This window comes from Arachis hypogaea, chromosome 10, assembly GCF_003086295.3.
Source record: "Arachis hypogaea cultivar Tifrunner chromosome 10, arahy.Tifrunner.gnm2.J5K5, whole genome shotgun sequence".
Taxonomy (NCBI): domain Eukaryota; kingdom Viridiplantae; phylum Streptophyta; class Magnoliopsida; order Fabales; family Fabaceae; genus Arachis; species Arachis hypogaea.
This window is the reverse complement of record NC_092045.1, coordinates 64657911-64680306: the sequence shown is the minus strand read 5'-3', so window position 1 is coordinate 64680306 and position 22396 is coordinate 64657911. Positions and strand designations below refer to the sequence as shown.

General features: G+C 35.8%; 1 protein-coding gene across 2 annotated transcripts; it reads left to right on the top strand.

Moving 5' to 3' along the window:
• The first annotated feature begins 16172 nt into the window (after positions 1–16172).
• LOC112715640 (thioredoxin M3, chloroplastic) lies at positions 16173–19533 on the top strand. Of its 2 annotated transcripts, none has more exons than XM_025767418.3 (2): positions 16173–16635; positions 18822–19533. In XM_025767418.3, the coding sequence occupies exons 1-2, from the start codon at positions 16419–16421 to the stop codon at positions 19142–19144; spliced, it is 540 nt and encodes a 179-aa protein (XP_025623203.1). In that variant the 5' UTR covers positions 16173–16418; the 3' UTR covers positions 19145–19533. The 2 variants fall into 2 exon arrangements, with proteins under 2 accessions (XP_025623203.1, XP_025623204.1); XM_025767419.3 differs by having other exon boundaries at positions 16202–16635; positions 18825–19533.
• Positions 19534–22396: the final 2863 nt, after the last annotated feature.

The following is a 22396-nucleotide window of genomic DNA, read 5'->3' as shown; positions in this document are numbered from 1 at the left end:
TTTCACTAGTTTTCATGCACTTTCTTGCATTCTAAGTAAGTAATTTGGAATGAAAATGCATGACTTCTTTAAATCAAACAACCACCATTTAATTGATGCTAAATCATGAGGTTTGGGCTAAAATTAATTGATTTTTAATGATTTATAAACTTTGTGAATTTGGTGATACTTTAATTGGTTGTTTTGATTAATTATAGGTGAAGAAAAGAAGAAAGCATGGCCTAAGAAGCGTGGCCCAAGGAAGAAAAGAGTGTGGCAAAGAAAAGTGAGAAGCGTGGCACAAGAAAGGAGCACAAAGTAAAATTCCAAGGAGGCAATGTTTCAATGCTCTGCTCACTTTGTGAGCTGAGCACAATTTGAAGCAAAGAAACAAGGAAGGAAAAACAATGCTCAGCTCACCAAGTGAGCATTGTCAGGCATTCATCAAAAGAAAATCAGAGAAAATAAGTTGCCAATGCTTGCTCCAAGGTTTGAACCCATGACCAAATCAAAGAAGAAAGCAAATTTTCGCTAAGTTAAATTTGGGGCGCTCACAGCATGACCATGCCTCCTTCCAAGGGCTATAACTTGAGCTACAGATGTCCGATTGATGTGCTTCCAGTTGCATTCGAAAGCTGACATTCAGAGCTTTCCAATGATATATAGCAATCCATATTTGGCGTACAATTGAGGCATGAGTGAAAGGCATCGTTAAGGGCCAAAATCAAGTGAAAATAAACCAAAATGCTTCCACCAAGGCTCAAAGAGGGAGACACAAGGAAACCCAAGGAAATTGCACCAGCGTGCTTCTCTTAAGTTTCGAACCAAGGACCTCCCCTTGGAAGCCAATGCTCAGCTCACAAAGTGAGCAGAGCGCTACCCTTGGTGCACCACACAAACATTTGACACGGGCCAGGGAAGACAAGCGCGCAAGGTGTGCGCACAAGGCCTCAATGCTCAGCTCAACTTGTGAGCTGAGCATTCCCCTGATGCATTGCACGCTACAAAAGATCCCCACATAAGCTCCAATGCTCTGCTCACCTTGTGGGCTGAGCATCCTCCTGGGAACAAATTTTCACATGGGCCAAAATTCAACAAAAATCCAATTTAATTCAATTCTTCTCCAAATTGAATCAAGGCCAACCAAATCCATTTCTCCTCAAATCCAAAGCAAGCAAAGCCCACATCATCACTCAAAGGCACAAGAACAAGCTAGATTAGGAATTTTATTTTGTGAATTTTTAATTTCAATTTCATTTTATTTTCACTTTGTAAAGCCTATATAAGGCATCATTTTCATCTTTGTAAGGGGGGCTCCATTAGAAGGATTGGAGGCTAGGTCCACTAGGGAGTAGTAGGATTAGAGAGCTCTCTCTTTAGTTTTCATTTTATGTTTTTAAATTTTGGATTGAGTTTGGAAGGAATTCTGTTTTCATTCTCCATTTGCAACTTCTCTTGTTATTTTTCTGCATAATTCTAGAAATTGTGATTTGAATCAAAGCTTTCATATACTGCTTCCATCTTTCTTTATTCTTCAATCTGTTTGCTATTGAATCAAGGAAGGAATTGAGATCTAGACTTGTTTTCTAGTCTCTTTGATTTCCTGAGATCTTCAACATCCTTTTAATTGCTGCAAATTAAGCATTAGTTTTCCTGTTTTCATTCTTCAAGCGATTTTTGCTTTTCTGTTTAAGATCTATTGCAATTCAATTCATCTTTAGTTCTTCTGTTTGTTGCAATTTACTTTCTCTTGTTTAATTTCTGCAATTCCAGCACCCACTCCTCTTTATATTTGATGCAATTTATATTTCTTGTCATTTAAGATTCTTGCAATTTACAGTTCTTGCTCTTTAAGTTACTTGCCAATTTACATTCTGCAACTTTAAATTCATTGTCATTTACTTTCTGTTGGCTACAATTTCACACAATTCACTCAATGTTAGCTTGACTAAACTAATCACCCACTAAAGTTGCTTGATCCATCAATCCCTGTGGGATCGACCTCACTCTAAGTGAGTTATTATTACTTGATGCAACCCGGTACACTTGCCGGTGAGTTTTGTGTTGGATCGTTTTCCACACATCAAGTTTTTGGCGCCGTTGCCGGGGATTGAATTAGATTGACAATGATTAAGTGGGTGAGAAGTCTAGATCAAGCATTTTTTTGTTTTTGTTCTGTGTTTTAAATTGATAGCAAGGTGTTTGAGCTATTGCCTCACTAAGAAATTCTTTCTCTGTGACATGAATTTCGAATTTCATTGATGTTTACAAAATACAAATGGAGTTCAACTCATCTTATGGTCAAACAAAATTTTATGGGATATCACCCACCATCACCAATCTCTAATGGTGGTTGGGAATATCACCAAGAAAATACAAAGTCTGAGCACTCCAATCCATGGAGAAATGCTTCAGAATCACAAGATGAGCAAGAAAATCAGATGGAATATTTCTCACCACCATAAAATGATTCAGGTCATTATTCTAATGGTGGCTGGGAGTATTACCAAGAAACTGCAAATTCTGAGCAATCAAGTCACATGAAAGATTGTCCAACCTCACCTTCCATTTCTGCATTTGAAAGTTCTTCATCACTTGATTATGCCTCAATACAAAACTCCCTCCAATATTCATACAACTCATCTCATCAACCACCAAGTTCAGTCCATAACTCACAAAATTCACTCCATACCCCTCAAAACAAAATACGTCCGTGTCCACAAAATCACTCCCAACCTTCAGAGGATCTCCTTTAATATTCCAGAGGATTTTTTGAAAGACAAGAACAAGCCGGAAAAAGGGAAGAAATCCTCCATCAGAGGACAAATGAGCACTTGGAGAACATAAGGAAACACTTAGAACCATCAAACAGTAAAAATCAATTTGTGAGAGAGGAAGTGAAAAAACAAGACCAAAAGGTCCTTGTGTCAAGTGAAACTGCAATGAAAGATGAAGAACATGATCCAAGGATTTCATATTCACAGAAGCCACTTGAGATGACAAGGGAACATGAAAACTCACAACTCTCTCAAACCCCCCTGGACCAAAACGCCTCAACACTTGAATCCATGATTGAAAGGTATGAAGAGGAGATGAAGAAAGCTTGGGAAGATCAGCAAACCTCCTCCATGAAAGAGCTATTAAAGCAAATGTTGAGTGTAAAAGAGGAAGTGGAAGAACAAGCTAGTAAGGAGGACAATCAAGAACGTCCAAACTCAAGGGAAACAGAAAGGCACATGAAGGAAGAGCTCACTGAACCACCAATTCAAAAGACTTTTGATGAAGAAAACACTCCAAAAATCACACAGCAACCAAGTCTTGAATCCAAAGAAGTGAAGGCAACTAGCAAGAACACCAATTCTGTCCCTAATCTAGCAAGCAAGATCAATCAAGCCATTTGCAAAAGGAAGCTTGCTGAGGAAAGGCCAAGACAAGGGACACTAGCTGAATCTTTCCCTCCTTTGAGGTCATTCCTCTTAACAAACTGGAAGAAGAGGAAGAAAGTAAAGAACAACATGTCAAGCTAATGACACTAAAAGAGCACTTGTTGGGAGGTAAGCCAACCGTAGGTATAATTTCTCTTCTCTGCTTTATTTTCTTTCTTAGCTTTGTTTAAATTCAATAAATTGGCATATGGTTACATTCTAAGTTTGGTGTTGCCATGCAACACATTGTTTTCAATCTTTTTGGATGATTGCATCAAATCAAAAAAAAATGAAAGTGACACACCAAGATTCTAAGTTCGGTGTGCCACCTATTTTTCTATGTAAATCATTCAGCAACACCACTTGTCTGCATAACCATAATGTCTTTGCAGTGTTAATTTTCTTTTGGTTTGATATTTTGTTATTCTGTTTACTTTAGTTAATTCTTTGTTTTTAATGCTTTCATTTTAGTTTGCTTATTTACTGTGTTTATTAATATATTACCAAGAGAGCTTTATTAATGACAGATTCTTGGCTTGGTGATTGTACTTAATAAATAACAGTTTCATTTGCTTGGTTTTAGTTCAAATAAATTGACATAGGATTGTATTCTAAGTTTGGTGTTGCTATGCAACACAATTTGCTTCAAATCCTTACAAGATACTTGCATTAATTCCAAGTGAAAGTGTCACACTAAGTTTGGTGTGCCACTTATCTTTTATGCAATGTATTGTGCTCACCTTCTTAAGTTTGCAATCACAATGTCTCTGTCTCTTGTGCCTTGATTATTATCTTTAATTTTGCTTGCTTAGAACATATGTACTACTAACTTTTCACTGTATAAGACACTCATGATCCATCTTAGCCCCATAGCCATTGTTCTAATTGTTGCTTGAGGATGAGCAAGCATTCTGAGTTTGGCAAGGGAAAGAGGAAGAATAGAGGAAAAAGGACAACAATAATGAAGATGAACTATAAGGTTGTAGAGTTCCTTTTCTTCTCATTTGTTTACAACACTTAAATTGCATGATTGTCTTCATCTTCTCTGTATGCATGTGTAGTATGAATAAGCATAGCTTGAATATTGATTTGTAACATGTTGCCATGCATTATGACTACCAACTTGAGTTTTGTAAAGTTTAAAGCAGTAAAGTATCTTGATCATAAACAAACAAGGAATTAAAGAAAAATTTAGCATGTGTATATAAGTTTTGGAAAGCTAGTATGATTAATTGTTGCTCAATGGCATTGGATTTTATTTAATTGAAGTTTTCATCTAGTACATTTTGTGAAATCTTTTGAAAATCATGAAAACCTTGAAGAAGCAAATACAATTAAAGCAAGAAAAGAAAAAGGGAAAGAATGAGAAAGTTGAAGGCTCTGAGTACCAATGGCAATTTATTTGTTAAGTACTTGTGGTGTTTATGTATCAAGCCAAATGCTTGAAAACAGAACACTTAGAAGTCAAGGCTAGGCTCAAGTGCAAAAGCACTCCCTCAAAGCTCAAGGCTCTGAGCATCAATGATTAGAGAGTCAAGAAAAGAAAAGAAAAATGAGCTTAATGAAGTCCTCTAATTAAATGCTTGTGGTGCTTATGTATCAAGTGGTAATACTTGAAAACAAAGCATTTAGAAGTCGTAGCTTTGTTATTAACTCATGGGGCAAAGCACCCAAAAGGAGAAGCTAATAAAAAAAATCAATCAAAAGCTTGTTTCAAGGAAGAATTATAAGGAAAAGATTTCATAAATTGAGCTAGATGGAAGCATCAATCATTTACATTTCTTTTGTGATTGTAGCATGCATTGAAAACTAGCTAACCATGAACATTGAGTTGCTATTCTTCTTACCTTGGATTGTCAATCTTTATTGCATGATTCTTTTCTTGCTTGGGGACAAGCAAGGTTTAAGTTTGGTGTTGTGATGACAAGTCATCATATACCCATTTTTCAAGCTAATTTCACTTGTTTCACTAGTTTTCATGCACTTTCTTGCACTCTAAGTAAGTAATTTGGAATGAAAATGCATGACTTCTTTAAATCAAACAACCACCATTTAATTGATGCTAAATCATAAGGTTTGGGCTAAAATTAATTGATTTTTAATGATTTATAAACTTTGTGAATTTGGTGATACTTTGATTGGTTGTTTTGATTAATTATAGGTGAAGAAAAGAAGAAAGCATGGCCTAAGAAGCGTGGCCCAAGGAAGAAAAGAGTGTGGCAAAGAAAAGTGAGAAGTGTGGCACAAAAAAGGAGCACAAAGGAAAATTCCAAGGAGGCAATGTTTCAATGCTCTGCTCACTTTGTGAGCTGAGCACAATTTGAAGCAAAGAAACAAGGAAGGGAAAAACAATGCTCAGCTCACCAAGTGAGCATTGTCGGGCATTCATCAAAAGAAAATCAGAGGAAATAAGTTGCCAATGCTTGCTCCAAGGTTTGAACCCATGACCAAATCAAAGAAGAAAGCAAATTTTCGCTAAGTTAAATTTGGGGCGCTCACAGCATGACCATGCCTCCTTCCAAGGGCTATAACTTGAGCTACAGATGTCCGATTGATGTGCTTTCAGTTGCATTGGAAAGCTGACATTTGGAGCTTTCCAACGATATATAGCAATCCATATTTGGCGTACAATTGAGGCTTGAGTGAAAGGCATCTTTAAGGGCAAAAAACAAGCGAAAATAAACCAAAATGCTTCCACCAAGGCTCGAAGAGGGAGACACAAGGAAACCCAAGAAAATTGCACCAGCGTGCTTCTCTCAAGTTTCGAACCAAGGACCTCCCCTTGGAAGCCAATGCTTAGCTCACAAAGTGAGCAGACCCCTACTCTTGGTGCACCACACAAACATTTGACACGGGCCAGGGAAGACAAGCGCGCAAGGTGTGCGCACAAGGCCTCAATGCTCAGCTCAACTTGTGAGCTGACCATTCCCCTGATGCATTGCATGCTACAAAGGATCCCCACATAAGCTCCAATGCTCTGCTCACCTTGTGAGCTGAGCATCCTCCTGGGAGCAAATTTTCACATGGGCCAAAATTCAACAAAAATCCAATTTAATTCAATTCTTCTCCAAATTGAATCAAGGCCAACCAAACCCATTTCTCCTCAAATCCAAAGCAAGCAAAGCCCACATCATCACTCAAAGGCACAAGAACAAGCTAGATTAGAAATTTTATTTTGTGAATTTTTAATTTCAATTTCATTTTATTTTCACTTTGTAAAGCCTATATAAGGCATCATTTTCATCTTTGTAAGGGGGGCTCCATTAGAAGGATGGGAGGCTAGCTCCACTAGGGAGTAGTAGGATTACAGAGCTCTCTCTTTAGTTTTCATTTTATGTTTTTAAATTTTGGATTGAGTTTGGAAGGAATTCTGTTTTCATTCTCCATCTGCAACTTCTCTTGTTATTTTTCTGCATAATTCAAGAAATTGTGATTTGAATCAAAGCTTTCATATACTGCTTCCATCTTTCTTTATTCTTCAATCTGTTTGCTATTGAATCAAGGAAGGAATTGAGATCTAGACTTGTTTTCTAGTCTCTTTGATTTCCTGAGATCTTCAACATCCTTTTAATTGCTGCAAATTAAGCATCAGTTTTCCTGTTTTCATTCTTCAAGCGATTTTTGCTTTTCTATTTAAGATCTATTGCAATTCAATTCATCTTTAGTTCTTCTGTTTGTTGCAATTTACTTTCTCTTGTTTAATTTCTGCAATTCCAGCACCCACTCCTCTTTATATTTGATGCAATTTATATTTCTTGTCATTTAAGATTCTTGCAATTTACAGTTCTTGCTCTTTAAGTTACTTGCCAATTTACATTCTGCAACTTTAAATTCATTGTCATTTACTTTCTGTTGGCTACAATTTCACACAATTCACTCAATGTTAGCTTGACTAAACTAATCACCCACTAAAGTTGCTTGATCCATCAATCCCTGTGGGATCGACCTCACTCTAAGTGAGTTATTATTACTTGATGCGACCCGGTACACTTGCCGGTGAGTTTTGTGTTGGATCGTTTTCCACACATCACCCCACACTTAAAGATTGCACCGTCCTCGGTGCATGCTGAGATGTGCAAGTGGATGGGGGTTGTGGTTTCTCAGCTGAGCTCGTTTTGTTCCTTTTCTTGCCGGCGGTTTGGGAGTAGCTTTCTCCTTTCCTTCCTTGGTGGCCATCCTGAAGAAGGGAAGAGAAAGTAAATTAAATTCAAATAGATATATAGCAAGGAAGAGAATGGAAGAGTGTGATAGATACACATTAGGATGTAATTGACATTAACACATGCTCACGAGTACATGTGAAAAGCCATCAATTGAAAATAGCTAGCGCATATAAGGACAAGTGAATGCAAGGTGTTTATTGGCATGCTGGCAAAGGGCATGAGTAGCATAGACCAAGCATCACTTGTAATAAATCACCATGTTTGTATTGACAATTATATTCAATTAATAAAATAGTAAAGGGAGTTTATGAAAAGCAAGCATTGAATAGTATAAAGTATAATAAAGAAGGGCATAATGCCATATGGGCTTTTTCACAAACACATAGCATGTATGGTAAATAAGCTATTGAAAGTATTAAATTGAACATGTAAGCAACCCTTCAAAAAGTAATATATAATTGTCAAACAATTTCATAATAATTTACAAGAAAATAATTTCCTAATTAAATTTTTAACACCAAAATAACAAATTTAGAAAAGAAAATAAAAATATGCACAAAATAAAAAAAATGCAATGAATGAAAGTATGCAAATAAATTAAATAAAATAGAATGGAAGTGAGAGAAAATAAGAAAGGAAGAAGAAAGAAATAAGAAAAGATAAGAAGAATAAGGATTCGGAGAAGAAAAGATAAGAAAATTGGCACTAATCTGGAGAGGTTGTGCGACGCTGGCGACGCGATCGCGTGGGTGACGCGGTTGCGTGGTGCGTAATAAGGTTAGGTGACGCGGACGCGTGGGGCACGCGATCACGTGACTTGATTTGTGCTAGTGGCGCGAGTGCAGCCTCGCGGTCGCACAACTCTCTGTTCAAAACTTACTATTGCCAAAATCCAGGGTGACGCGGTCGCGTGGTCGACGCGATCGCGCGGGTGGCCTTTTTCTTAAAATGACGCGGCCGTGTGGGGCACGCGGTCGCGTGGTAGGGCTTGGGCTTCCAGCACGAGTCCAGCCCAATTCCAGCTCAACTTTTGGCCATACACCTTGTTACGTCGAAATCCAGGGCCACGTGGTCGCGTGGGTGACGCGGACGCGTGGGGAAGCCATTTTGCAAATGACGCGGCCGCATCAGCGATGCGGTCACGTGGAACGATTTGTGCCCTTGGCATGCCTCCAGCCCTGCTCCTGCGTAACTCTCTGTTCAATTTCTTTTCCTCCTAACGCACATACGACGCGGACACGTCAGCGACGCTACCGCGTCGCGTGCGTAAATCCCTTTTTTTTTGAAACATGAAGAATGCAGTGTTAATATGAATGTGACGCAAAACTCCAGGTTCAATATAATAAAATAAAATAAAACTAGAAAACAAATAAAACTAAATAAAAATAAAAAATGAACGATCGTACCATGGTGGGTTGTCTCCCACCTAGCACTTTTAGTTAAAGTTCTTAAGTTGGACATTTGGTGAGCTTCCTGTTATGGTGGCTTGTGCTTGAACTCATCCAGGAATCTCCACCAATCTTTGTGATTCCAGTGTCCTCCGGGATCCCAAACTAAGCATGCAAAGCCCTTAAGAAGCTTCAAACAGATTCTTAGGCTCCCGGGATGACAAATGCCAAAACAGATTCCAGGATCCCAAACTTTACTTTTACACCCGTTTTTGTCTCGATCTGTATTTTTCCAGCCGGGTGAAAGGTGATCTGAATTCTCATTGCAGCGACCAAACAGCTTCCTAGACCCATTCAGTTGAGCTTTATACCAACCTTTGCGTTTAAACTTAAAGCTTCCAACCATGATGAACCTTGCAGGACAATTTTTACCACTGGCCATCTTCCTCTTACTCTTAATGCCACAAAGAGCTCTAAGTTGACCATCCGTCTCCAGTAGCCCATATTCAAGTGGGATTAGAAAGCTATGGGATATGAATTTTACCCACTTGAATGTTGTAAAGGATGATGGCAACTTAGGGGGAGGTATTTTTAATGAAATTGCAAGCTCCACTCCCTTGTGCTCTTCTCTGATAATTACCACCTCTTTGCAAGCTTCTTCAATTTCAACCTCTTCCTCTTGGTAGCTCTCTTTCAATTCAATCTCCTCTTCATTGCTTTCCAAGGGCATGGTAGGTTGTGCTTCTTCTTCTTGAATCTCCATCTCTTGATCAACCTCTTCCAAGTCTTCAACTATGATATGCTTTGGAGGTTGTACACCCTCCTCAGCATCAATTTCAACCGTCTTGGAAGGAGGCTCTATGTCTTGACTTTCCCATGGAGGTTCTGCATCTCCTAAGTCTTCAACCACTTCTTCTTCTTCTTGAACAATGACAGCGTCTTCTACTTGTTCTAGTACGAATTCATTCTCTGTCTTGTCCACTGGAGTCTCTAGTATTTCTTTCATGCTACGCTCTTCGTTAGACTGTCCACATGGAGCTATGGTTGATCCTTGTATATTTGAGCGCCTAGAAGCCCATTGAATTAATGCTTGCTCCAGTTGTTGAACGGTTGTTTGAAATTTAATTACTGTTTCTTTGAGGCGATCCTCTGCTTCGCGGTTTGCTGGACTTAGACATGATACAAAGGGAAGTGGTGATGATTGGGAACGATTGGATTGGAATTGGGGTGGTTCTATATATGGTTCATATGGCTCATAAGGTGGTTGGTATGGTGGTTGAGGGTTAGGGTCATATGGAGGTGAATGGCGGAAAGGGGCTTGTGAGTTTGGTGGTCCAAAGTTATGTTGAGGAAAGGGTTCATAGGCATATGGTGGTGGTTGTTGATACTCCATTGGAGGTGGTTGTTGCCATGAGGATTGATCAAGTCCTTGTGGCTCCTCCCATATTTAATTGTTCCAACCTTGATGCCTGTTCTCATTATAATTTCTTCTTCCTGCAACATTATTGTAACCAGACTCATAGCCAAAGGGGTGAGAGTTCATGATAGCAAATAAAAAAATTAAAAACAAAAATAAAAACAAATTGAAATTAAAAGGTTATTTAAATTTTGAATTTGAAAATTAACTTTTGAAATTTGAATTTTTGAAATTTGAAATTTAAAAATTTTTAAATTTGAATTTTGAAAATTTTTAAATTTGAATTTTGAAATTTGATTTTTGAAATAAGATAAGATAAGATAAAATTTTAAAATAAAAATCAATAACCTCTTAATTTACGAAAAAGTGAAAAAATAAAAATAAAAATAAAAACAAATAAACAAGCAAAAATAAAATATTTACAATAACCAATAATAAGGCACACGTTTGCAATTCCCCAGCAACGGCGCCATTTTGATTAGAAACTTTTGCGTGGTCTAGAAATTTGCGGATAAATCCTCGTTGCAAGTATAGTTTCTAAACCTTCAAAAGTCCTTTCATTCAAACGTTTTGGTTGTCACAAGTAACAAACCCCCTTGAAATTGATAACCGAGTATTCAAACCTCGGGTCGTCTTCTCAAGGAATTGCAGGGAGGTATGTTCTTATTATTGGTTATGGAGATTGTAAATTTGGGGTTTTGAGAAATTAGGGAGCAGTATGTTGCATAAGAAGAAATAAAATAAATAAATAACTATAAAATAAACTCTTGGCAAGGTATGAAGACTGGAGGTCCTATCCCAGTTATCCTTATCAATTGTAATGAGAATTGGATTTTTCTCCCACTTTATTAACCTCTAACTATGAAGGTAAGTTAAGTGGATGGATTAATTCTTGAAGAATTCCAATTCTCAATCAACAATGAGTTTGATAACTCAAGAGTCACCAATTATTTAACCAAGGCCAAAAGGGAGAAAAATATCTAAATTAAATTGAAAGCAATCTTAAACAGAGCAAAGCAATCTTAAATCTGAATTACCTCAAATAATATTAATTAAGAAAATCATAACATGAATGTAGCATAAGCCAAATAGGCAACATATCTAATACAAGCATTGAAGCATCTGAAAGTAAAAAGAGGAATATAAGGTAAAAGAACGTTGAACCTGGGATTGAGAGTCACTCCTAAAACTAAGAGAAATCCTAAATCCTAATCCTAAGAGAGAGGAGAGAGCCTCTCTCTCTAAAAACTACATCTGCTCCTAAAATTGTGAATGTGAAAGCCTTCTTATGAATGGATGCATTCCCCCACTTTATAGCCTCTAATCTGTGTTCTCTGGGCCGAAAACTGGGTCAGAAACAGCCCAGAAATCACTTCCAGCGCTTTCTGGTCCATACAGATCACGGAAAAGTGACGCGGCCGCATGGCTCACGCGGCCGCGCGAGTTGTGTTCCTGCCAGGTCACGCGTCCGCGTGACCCACGCGTTCGCGTCGCCTGGCGTCGGAGCAGCTATGGCAAATTATATATTAAATCGAAGCCCCGAACGTTAGCTTTCCAACGCAACTAAAACGGCGTCGTTTGGACCTCTGTAGCTAAAGTTATAGCCGTTTGAGTGTAAAGAGGTCAGGCTAGACAGCTTAGCAATTTCTCCAACTTCTTGTATTCCTTCCACGTTTGCATGCTTCCTTTCCATCCTCTGAGCCATTCCTGCCCTGTAATCTCTAAGATCACTTAACACACATATCAAGGCATCTAATGGTAATAAGAGAGTATTAATAATAAGAAAATATAAGATCAAAGAAGCACGTTTTCAATCATAGTACAAAATCAGGAAGGAAATATAAAACTATACAAATATTATGAATAAGTGGGTAAAGAGTTGATAAAATCCGCTCGATTGAGCACAAGATAAACCATAAAATAGTGGTTTATCACTGAGTTAAGAATTCAAGGATCAATGCATGTATGATAAAATTAAAATAAAAAGTTGATACATGAGTATGGAATGTGAAAGGGAATTCTGGGTAGCTAGGTACGAACTCCAAAGTTATATAAAATATATATAGGTTATGTTAAGGTTTGAGTTAATTAAAGATTCAATTTATAAGCTCACTTAACCATATATGTATCATTACCCTTACCTTGGCCCTGTTACAACCTTGAAAAGACCTCATGATGTTGCATTGGTATATTAAATGTTGTTGATTGGTTAGGAGAAGAACAAAATTTAGGGAGCATGATTAGAGAAGGATATAGTGATTACCCTATATACTGGAGAGATTAGAGTATACATATATCATCAGTGAGGGTTCAATGCTTAAAATTCTATGTTCCCCGCTTTCATGAGCTACCTTCTTGCATTTTTTTTCCTGTTCTTACTATATGAGAATTGAATTAGTGGAATTTGATTTATAATTGTTTTGAAGAACTTATTTACTCTTGATCAAGTGGACAAGAATCATATAGTTGCATTCACATATATAGGTTGCATTGCATTGCATGAGTTTTTATATGTTCCTACTCATTTATTCTATCTCCTTCAACTAAGCATGAGGACATGGTAATGTTTAAGTGTGGGGAGGTTGATAAACCACTATTTTATGGTTTACAATGTGTTTAATTGTGTGGTTTTATCATGATCTTTACCCACTTATTCATATAATTAGCATGCATTTATATTTCCTTCCTAAAATTATTACATGATTGAAAACTTACTTCCTAGAGACTTTTAATTAGGTATTTTGATTCTCCTTTATTCCATGTGATGCCGTGATCTGTGTGTTAAGTGTTTCAGGCTTTATAGGGCATGAATGAGTGGGAGATTGGAAAGGAAGCTTGCAAAAATGGAAGGAATACAAGAAATTGAGGAGATGACCAGCGAGAAGTGACGCGGTCGCATGACTCACGTCACCGCGCGAAAGAGAGGAAATCGCAGTGACGCGGCCGCACGGCTCATGCGACCGCGCGGATTGGAAAAGCATAAGCGACGCGGAGGCATGGACGACGCGCCCGCGTGGAAAAGCATAACGCCGAATGACGCGTCCGCATGAATGACGCGACCGCGTGACGTGCGCGATCTGCAGAATCTCAGAAGTCGCTGGCAGTGTTTCTGGGCCGGATTTTAACCCAGTTTTCGGCCCAGAAACACAGACTAGAGCCAGGGATATGCAGAAACAAGAGACAACATTCATTCCACATAATTTTTAGTTTTAGATCTAGTTTTTACTCCTCCTCTAGGTTTTCTCTCTACACATTCATAGTTCTTAGGATTTTATTTTCTATTGCTTTTTGCATCAAGATATTGAGAAGAGTTAATACCTCATCAAGACTTCGTCATTCTAGTTCGTTTTCTTTACTTGGCTTTACTCTTCTATGTCCTTTAATTTACTCAATTCTATTATTGGATTATTTTAGAATTTATTAATACAAGAATTACCTTTATTTTTAATTGATTCCTTTGAGTTTTTTTTTATCATGTCTTTCTTTAATTCTTTTTCCTATGTTATGAGTTCTACATTCACAATGAGCGAGTAGTTCCCTAATTTAATGGGGAGTTGATTGAAAGGAACCCTTGAGTTGGGGTGCTTAAAGGAAAAATTGTAATTGGGTTCATTGTTGGAATGCCTTCTAGTCACTGACACTAATCCTTTTCAATGAGCGGATTGGGACTTGTGAATAGAAACAGCATTCCAACTTGTTTGACTCTCTCTTACCTAGTAAGGGATAACTAAACAGAGCAACCTTCAATTATCAATTAATCTTGAGAGTACTTCAACAAGAATAGGGCTTCCAACTAATCTACTCCCATTCAAGGCTTTTATTTAAAATTAATTAAATTCTCTAAATTAATTTCCTGTTTATCAACTCAACCATTTTTGAAAACACCTGATTGATAAAATAGCACATCTCTCTGCAACTCGTTGGGAGACGACCTGGGATTCATATTCCCAGTATTTTAACTTTAATCTTTGTGACAACCCTTTTAAATTGATAAGCGGATTTTCGACTGGTTAAGGACTGTACTTGCAACGTATTTCTATTGATAATTTCTTAACTTGCCAATTTTCGCCACGTCAGTGCCTCCTCACTTCTGTTCTAAAAGGGTCGTATTTCTATTTCGACAATTGAGCCAAGCATCTTTTGAACCATGACCGAGAACCACCATGGAAAAGTTTTGTAGGAATCTTTCTAACCACCGAAAACTTTGGCTATGGACTTCTACTTTGCCAACCAAGCCTTTCAGTAATTGATGGTGTAGTTGAACCTTGACTGGACTTCTGCAATTATAGATTTCACCTTGATGGATGGGTCGATCTCAACCAATGGCCTTATAGCCTCAACAACTGTGTTCGAGTTCAACTTCGAATGATCCTGTGAAATCGTTTCCAAGGTGCATGTGTGCCTACCATTGTATCTCCATATCTCCCAACAATCTTTTTTCCGTATCAAGTTAGCTCGGATAAGTCAGTTGCACCCATGCCCATATTTCTTGCATTTTGCATAGAACGTCTGTGGCTCGGACTCATAAACATTGTAGTTAACTCCTCTAGAGATAGTGTAACTTTTAATTACCGCAACGACCGACTTTCTAGAACTATATTCCATTTCGATCATGAACTTCCCGTCCTCAGGATAAGCAACACCTACACAAAACAGAAATCATCACTCATTGATCTATCCAAAATATAAATTAGGAAAAACGTATTATTGACTCAGCATGTACCTATGTTTGCATTTTCGGGAAATTCTGGTGCATGCATGGCGTCAAGATCCAAGTTACGCATAAAAGGTGGAACGTCCATCGGTTGACTAACTGCGGGAGGGGCCACTACATTCTCCATTGCTCCCTCACCTCCCACATCACCATCCTCGTCTTCGTCGCCAGCTTCATAAGTAGTTTCCAAGTCCTCTTCGCTATCACTGTTTATTCCTTCGTACACTTCAACTTTATCATCCTCTATATCTAAATTATTTTGAATCCCATCTTCCTCTACATTTCCAAACTTAACATACAGCTTAATCTTTGACTGTCGCACTTGAGTTTGCCAGTGAATGTGGAACATATTCTGCATACTTGCTTTGTCAATGAGCGGCATAATATCAAATTGTATTAGACCACCAAATACTATAACGGGATTCTAGTACATAATATTGCTCACTCTACTCAACATATCGTTCTCCATGCTTTGACAGAGACCGTTCTGAAGCTCCATGAACGTCATGGTGCATGGAACCACAAACGAAAACAGATTCTCACACGTAAAGCTCATTCTCTTATGAGTATTCCGTATAATCTCACCGTTGTGATATATCACTAAATTTACAGTACCTTCCATTACACCAGAAACACATTCAGACAATTTTTCTCTTGCCATAAATGGTACCGAGCTTTATTTTATATAAAAAAAAACACTCAATAGTTAATATACAGATTACATGTTGCATCACCAACGAATCAAAGTGCGACACATCGACACCATGCCCTCCACGTATTGAGTCAACACACCTTTCACGTGTTATAACCGCCCAACTGACACATCTACTTATTTATAAATATATCAAATATCTCAATTTCCATTAAAAATACCAATAATATTTTCATATGAAAAAAAATGAGGCTAGAATTCTCTAATAAAAAAACGAAAAATGCCCGATATTCAACCTCCATAAAAAGGATGGAATATTCTGTTTCTCTTAAATGTTAAACGAGTTGTTAACATGCCAAAATATCTAATGTGCAGAATAGAAGTAGCAGCACCGAAAGAAAATTCCCCCATCCTGAGAAATTTTGAAGAGACAAATATATATATATATATATATTATATATATATATATATATATATAGAAAATTGTTGACCGGAGGATGTTGAATATTGAGTAGCGAGCTAGTTCGATTTGCGTTCCCTGCTTCCCTTTTCTCCTTTTTCATTCTCTTTCATTTCATTGATTCGTTTTCATTTCTCGGATTTCTTTGTCCTTTCTCTGTCTTTGCTCTTTCTCTCACTCTCGCTCTCAACATTCTTCAAGCTTTCTTCCATTCTCTCCAATGGCTTCCTTCACCCTCAGACTCACCCCTTCTTCTGCCTCTTCCATTAACAAACCTATACTCGCTTCTTTTTCTTCCCACCTTAACCCACAACGCGCCTCATTCCCTTTCTCCAACAACCACAACCCCCTAAACCTTCAAACCCTGCATCATCATCATCATCATCATCATCATCATCTTTTCCCCGCGATTCGCCCGTTCCTTCAACAAACCAGAGGTATGTATTCTCTACAATACTTTTTTTTTCTTTTTCTCTTTGTGTATTTATGTAGCCCTAAGGTAGTAGCTAAGATAGTGCGGTCATTGATTTGGTTCAATTGCGCAATGCTGATTCTGAAAGTTGAAGTCTGTGTTTTTCGTTATCCTTTTTTTTTTCCCTCCCCATTATTTATGTTAATAGCTATTATTTTATTATTATTTTCGTGTTTCTGTGTTTCTTGTTTCGAACACAAGATTTGGGGTTTTGGTACCTCAAATCGCCTTCTATAATTGGTGACTTGAACTAAATATCAATAATGAGTTCTCAAGGATCATGCGATATTAAGTGACTTGAACTTGTTCATGTTGCTGTTATTAGGTTCTGGCCTGATTTTGTAATTGGTTGAATGATGCTTCTAGGGTCTGATGCAGTGTGTAAATTTCAATAAGCTGCTTGTTGAATCTTTATAATACTAGTTACTGGTAAATGATTTAATGTTGATGCTAAAGAATTGTGGAGAAGCAGGTTGATATGGTGACTCAATGAGTGGTAATAAATTGGAAATAGATGCCTTGAATTTCCATGGAAATTTTCTTCGTATTTGACCTTGGATGGTTATTGATCACCAATATGTATTTGCTGTTTTTGTTCTAGAGTCTAGAAAGAAAAGAAATTGTTATTAGTATTATTTTTCCACTTCTCGCCTTGCAATTCCATGGATTGTTAATGACATATATAAGGCCTTTGGAGTGTTTAAAGAGAACTGACTTTGATTTTTAAACTTAACGATCCCATCGCGCGCCTGTGGCCGCAAAAAATTTCATAAAAGAATTAAGCGAAAAATGCCTGTTGACATGTGGTTAATCATCTGTTTTAAAATAAAATGCAGACTTGCTTTCCTTTTTGTGGAAACTCTGTTCTAGAGTGCAGAGTTGTTGTAGTGAGTGTGAGAAGTAGAGAGAAAATGCAGAGCTGAGTGAAAAGATCAGAAAATGAAAGCTGGTTTATGGTGATGAATCTCACCTTGCTAAACTACACGTTAGAGCTTATGTACACAATTAGCAAGCTAACTAACTCTAGTTAACCTTCCAACTCTAGCTGTTACACTTGAGTTAAATAACTAACTTCCACTACTGTAACTACTTAAATCAGCTGGCAGCATTCAGCTACACTTTTCTAACCCCTTTTTGTAAAATACTATCTAGAGAAAGGGCGAATACATCCATTCATGTGAATATCATAGTTGAGATGTAGATAGTGTTATGTCAAACAGTTTAGTCACCTAGAGAAATGCATTCGACCATTCAGATCATGTATTTCTTTTTATTCTCAGTAATTTTGAGGGGGGAACTGTACTTGAAATTTCATGGAAATTGGAAATGGATTTAGTCATAGGAATAGAGGTTGAGATATAATTTATCTAATGAAGGTTCCTTGTCCATCACTAGTGCCCAGCATAACTTGCTGAGTTATGACTTATTATAGGAATATAATGCAAGTTTGTTACCTATAATTATGTTGGTAAGACCGGAAAAACCAGAATACAGGATCTTCATGAAGATTTATTCTTATGACAACAAATCACAAGAATTATAGACCTAAGGTTCCTTTGCTTGTTTAAATTCCGAGGAAGTTGCATTTTTTCCTAGTTGATTAGTGGGTTGATTCCTTGTTTCAGTTTGTAACTTTATTCCAATAATTCTAATCCTTTCAAGTTTTTAGAACTATGTAGCCAACTTGAAAATTTGTGGAAATTGTTTAATTATTTGTGTCGCCCTTCTCAAGTCTCCCCCTTTTCCTTTCTCTCTTATTTTGAGCACCCAGTGTTGTGACTGCTTTCGAGTCATGTCTTTTCTCCTTGTGGTTCTGTTAACAGGCTTGAATGTATCTGCTACCTGATCTTTACTATATACTCAAATAACCAGCAAGCTTCTAGTTTGCTTGAATTAAATCACAGTTTTGGAGTATAATCTAACAAATGAGATACATTTTCTTCCCTCCACTACAAAATGAAAAGGCTAAGACATAGTGTGTATGCGTTTGTTGAAAGATGACACTAGTCGGTTAAAGGTTAATTCCTCTATTCATTGATGTTTCCTACTGAGTTGTTCGTATTTCCAATTTGTCATATTTGGTATGTCAATATGTATTATGGCTTGAGTCATTAGATGGTTTCTTAATTCTTTGTGCTTGTTATTGTTTAGCAGCTACACCAGTAACAAAAGACCTGTGGGAAAATTTGATTCTGAACAGTGAAACCCCAGTCCTTGTTGAATTCTATGCAAATTGGTGTGGCCCGTGCAAGATGGTACACCGGGTGATGGATGAGATCGAAATCGAGTATGCTGGGAAACTCAAGTGCTTCAAGGTGAACACAGACACTGATATGGAAATTGCTGATGACTACGAAATTAAGGCTGTACCAGTGGTTCTGCTGTTTAAAAATGGCGAGAAATGTGATTCTGTAATTGGCACCATGCCAAAGGAGTTTTATGTGGCTGCCATTGAGAGGGTGCTCAAGTCTTAAATATGGATTGCAGCTGCAGAAAACTTCCGGGCGATAGAGGAAATGATAAACACTTGCTCTTCTATGTCATGATGATTTTTGGTCAATTTTTCAGTTAGCATGTTAGGCTATTCAACATTACTGAGTACTTGTACATATGTTGTGAGCGTTCTTCCATAACAGGTGCTAGACTACTAAGAGAATGATACACCTCAATCTCTTGAACTTCCTTTGATGGAAATTCTTCTGCTACATGAGATATGAGAGTTGAATTTCATTGTTCTGTGGTTACTGACCTGAACAGTAGTTATTCTGAAAGTACGATTCGATCACCTGCCTGATATGCTCATTCCCTGTGTTAAAAAAGTTTTCCTTTAATAATTCTAAATAAAGTGCTTGTTTTCCTTTAACATTTCCTACTAATAACGCTATTGAAAAAAAAAAAAAAAGCGATAGCAGATGAAAAAGACTAAAAGAGAGGGACATGTTTAAAATGAGCACAATAATTATGTGTTTATTGGATGTGTCATATTTATATAGATCATTATATTTTATTAGATGAAAATTAAAAATTAATATAAAAGAAATATTAATAGACTCTAATAAATACAGAATATTTTAGTACACAAATAAATACTTTAAATGACAATATTTTAATACATAATACTTTAAATAGCAATAAATTTTTTTATTCTTAAGTAATTAAATATAAAATATATAAATACAAAATATATGAATATTTTTTATTCATTAAGATTAATTATTTTGTAAGAAATTTTTATAATATTAAAAAATTATATTAAAATGATATTTTAAACTGTAACATAAAAATATAAAATAATTAAAATTTAATTTTATATTACTGGACAAATAATTAAACTATTATATTCAAAATTTATTAAATAACTACTTTTGTTAAGGATATTATTATATAATATAATTTTTCATCAAAATATTTTAAAAGTATAATTTATTTAAAATATTACATATACATAAAAATATTAATTTTTTTTCTTAATATTTTTTTAGAAAAACAGAATAAATAATATAATTCTAAATGTATGCCTATCACATTATATATTTACTTATATTAGTTTAACCTAAACTAATCAAACTTATGTAATTAAAAATATAAAACATATAAATACAAAAAATATAAATATTTTTTATTCATTAAATTAATTATTATAGAAAAATTTTTTGTAATATTAAAAAAATATATTAAACTAATATTTTAAAATGTAATATAAAAATATAAAATAATTAAATTTTATTTTATATTACTTGATAAATAATTAAATTATTATAATCAATACTTATTAACTAACTACTTTTGTTAAAATATACTTTATTTAAAATATTATATATATAATACATGAAAATATATTTTTTAACTTTTTTAGAAAAACTGAATAAATAATATGCATCAACTACATATATGTATCATATGTGTTTGTAAAAGTGATTGATATAGGACTAGTTTATACTTTTTTATTCTTTAGATTCTCTAATATATATGTCACCTCATGGCTCTCTCCTCTAGTCGTTTTTATTCATATTTATTTTGTGGTAATATTGAGTAGATAATAATTAAAATTATTTTTAAAATTTAACATTTGTAGTTTTATATATATAATATTTATAATTATATATTTATAATAAGATCATTTTTTATTTTTTATTATTTCTAATATATTTATGAGAAATTGGTATACAAATATCTTTCACAAAATATTTTTCATCATATATAATTTATTAAAAATATATTTTGTTAAATCCAAGAGTAAAATATATAATTTTTTTAATTTAAATGTAACAAATTTAATATGTTATCTGATTTCAATGTTATTATATTATTATAATTATTTAATATATAAAAAGAATTAATAGATAGTATGTAAATATATATATATATATATATATATATATATATATATATATATATATATATATATAAAGAAGATTATCACATATTTTGTAACACCTTAATTACTCTAAACCTTACCTTTAGCCGTAAAGCAAAGGTTAATCAAATGTTACAATAATTCTAAGGCTTATACATATTTATATATAAAAGGAGATAATATATTCTAGAAGCCCGACGAAGGATTAAGTTAAAAAAAGAAAAAAAAAACAGAATTACAAAAGCACGAAACATTCACCCGAAACTAACGCATAAGATACAAGGTATACATGCAAGGGAATAGAACATATATAGATATAAGAGTATAATAATCATAACTAACTAGCCGCAGCTCGTAGAGTTTAAGCCGACTAGTTATAAAGACATAGAGTTTTGGAGTTAAAAATAGCTTATACAACTATTCTCTCAAATAAGTCTCTAAGGCCATAAAGTTTAAAACAAAAAGGGTGAGAGAAAATACTACAAAAAAATAAAACAGAAATAAACCAGGAAGAAACCATACTCCACTCTGCCACCATATCCGCAATTTCACCGAGGTGAATTACGACCTGCATATGAAAAACAATAACAAAGTATGGAATGAGAACCAGAGGTTCTCAGTATGGTAACAGTGCCCAATAATGTAAGATGTAAGGTTTCGGGACGTCGAAGGCAATCCTAGAACTTCACATCGAATACGGGTATTCAATCTTAGAATAAAATAAATAAATAAAGAACTTAACCATAAACATGGTTATCTAAACTTAGGGGAATTCTACCTAATACTAATCACACCGCTGTATCCCACAGCCTTCGCCAACCTACCCTCCGTGTGATCCCATCGCCACTGCCTACCTAACCCCCTCTACACCAGACAAACACAGATAATGCAAGTAAGGAAAACACAGGTAGTATTCAGATATATAACAAGTAATTTAAGAAGCAAGTAGGCATGTTATACAATTAGGCAAACTCAAATAATCAAAGAAAACAAATTTATAGAAGATGCATATGATGAATGTCTGTTCTATTGGGTGTGATATCACATGTCGGTTATAGTGCCAAACCCGACACAAAATCCACGGCAACTCCCGGATTAGTCTCTCTGTTGTGCAAACTCAAGAGGAACGATTCCGAGGGATAAGTGCCCTACCACCGTTTCCTTTCAGAGGAAAACGTTCCGAAGGAGAGTGCTATACCACCTTCCTCTAGATGCCGCATGATTCCATGGATTAGTGCCCTACTACCTTACAACCAGAGAGAAACCCATGCTCAGGAGGAAAATTCTGAGGGATGAGTGCCCTACCACCTTCTCCTTTCAGAGGAAAACATTCCGAGAAAGAGTGCCCTACCACCTTCCTCTTGAGCGA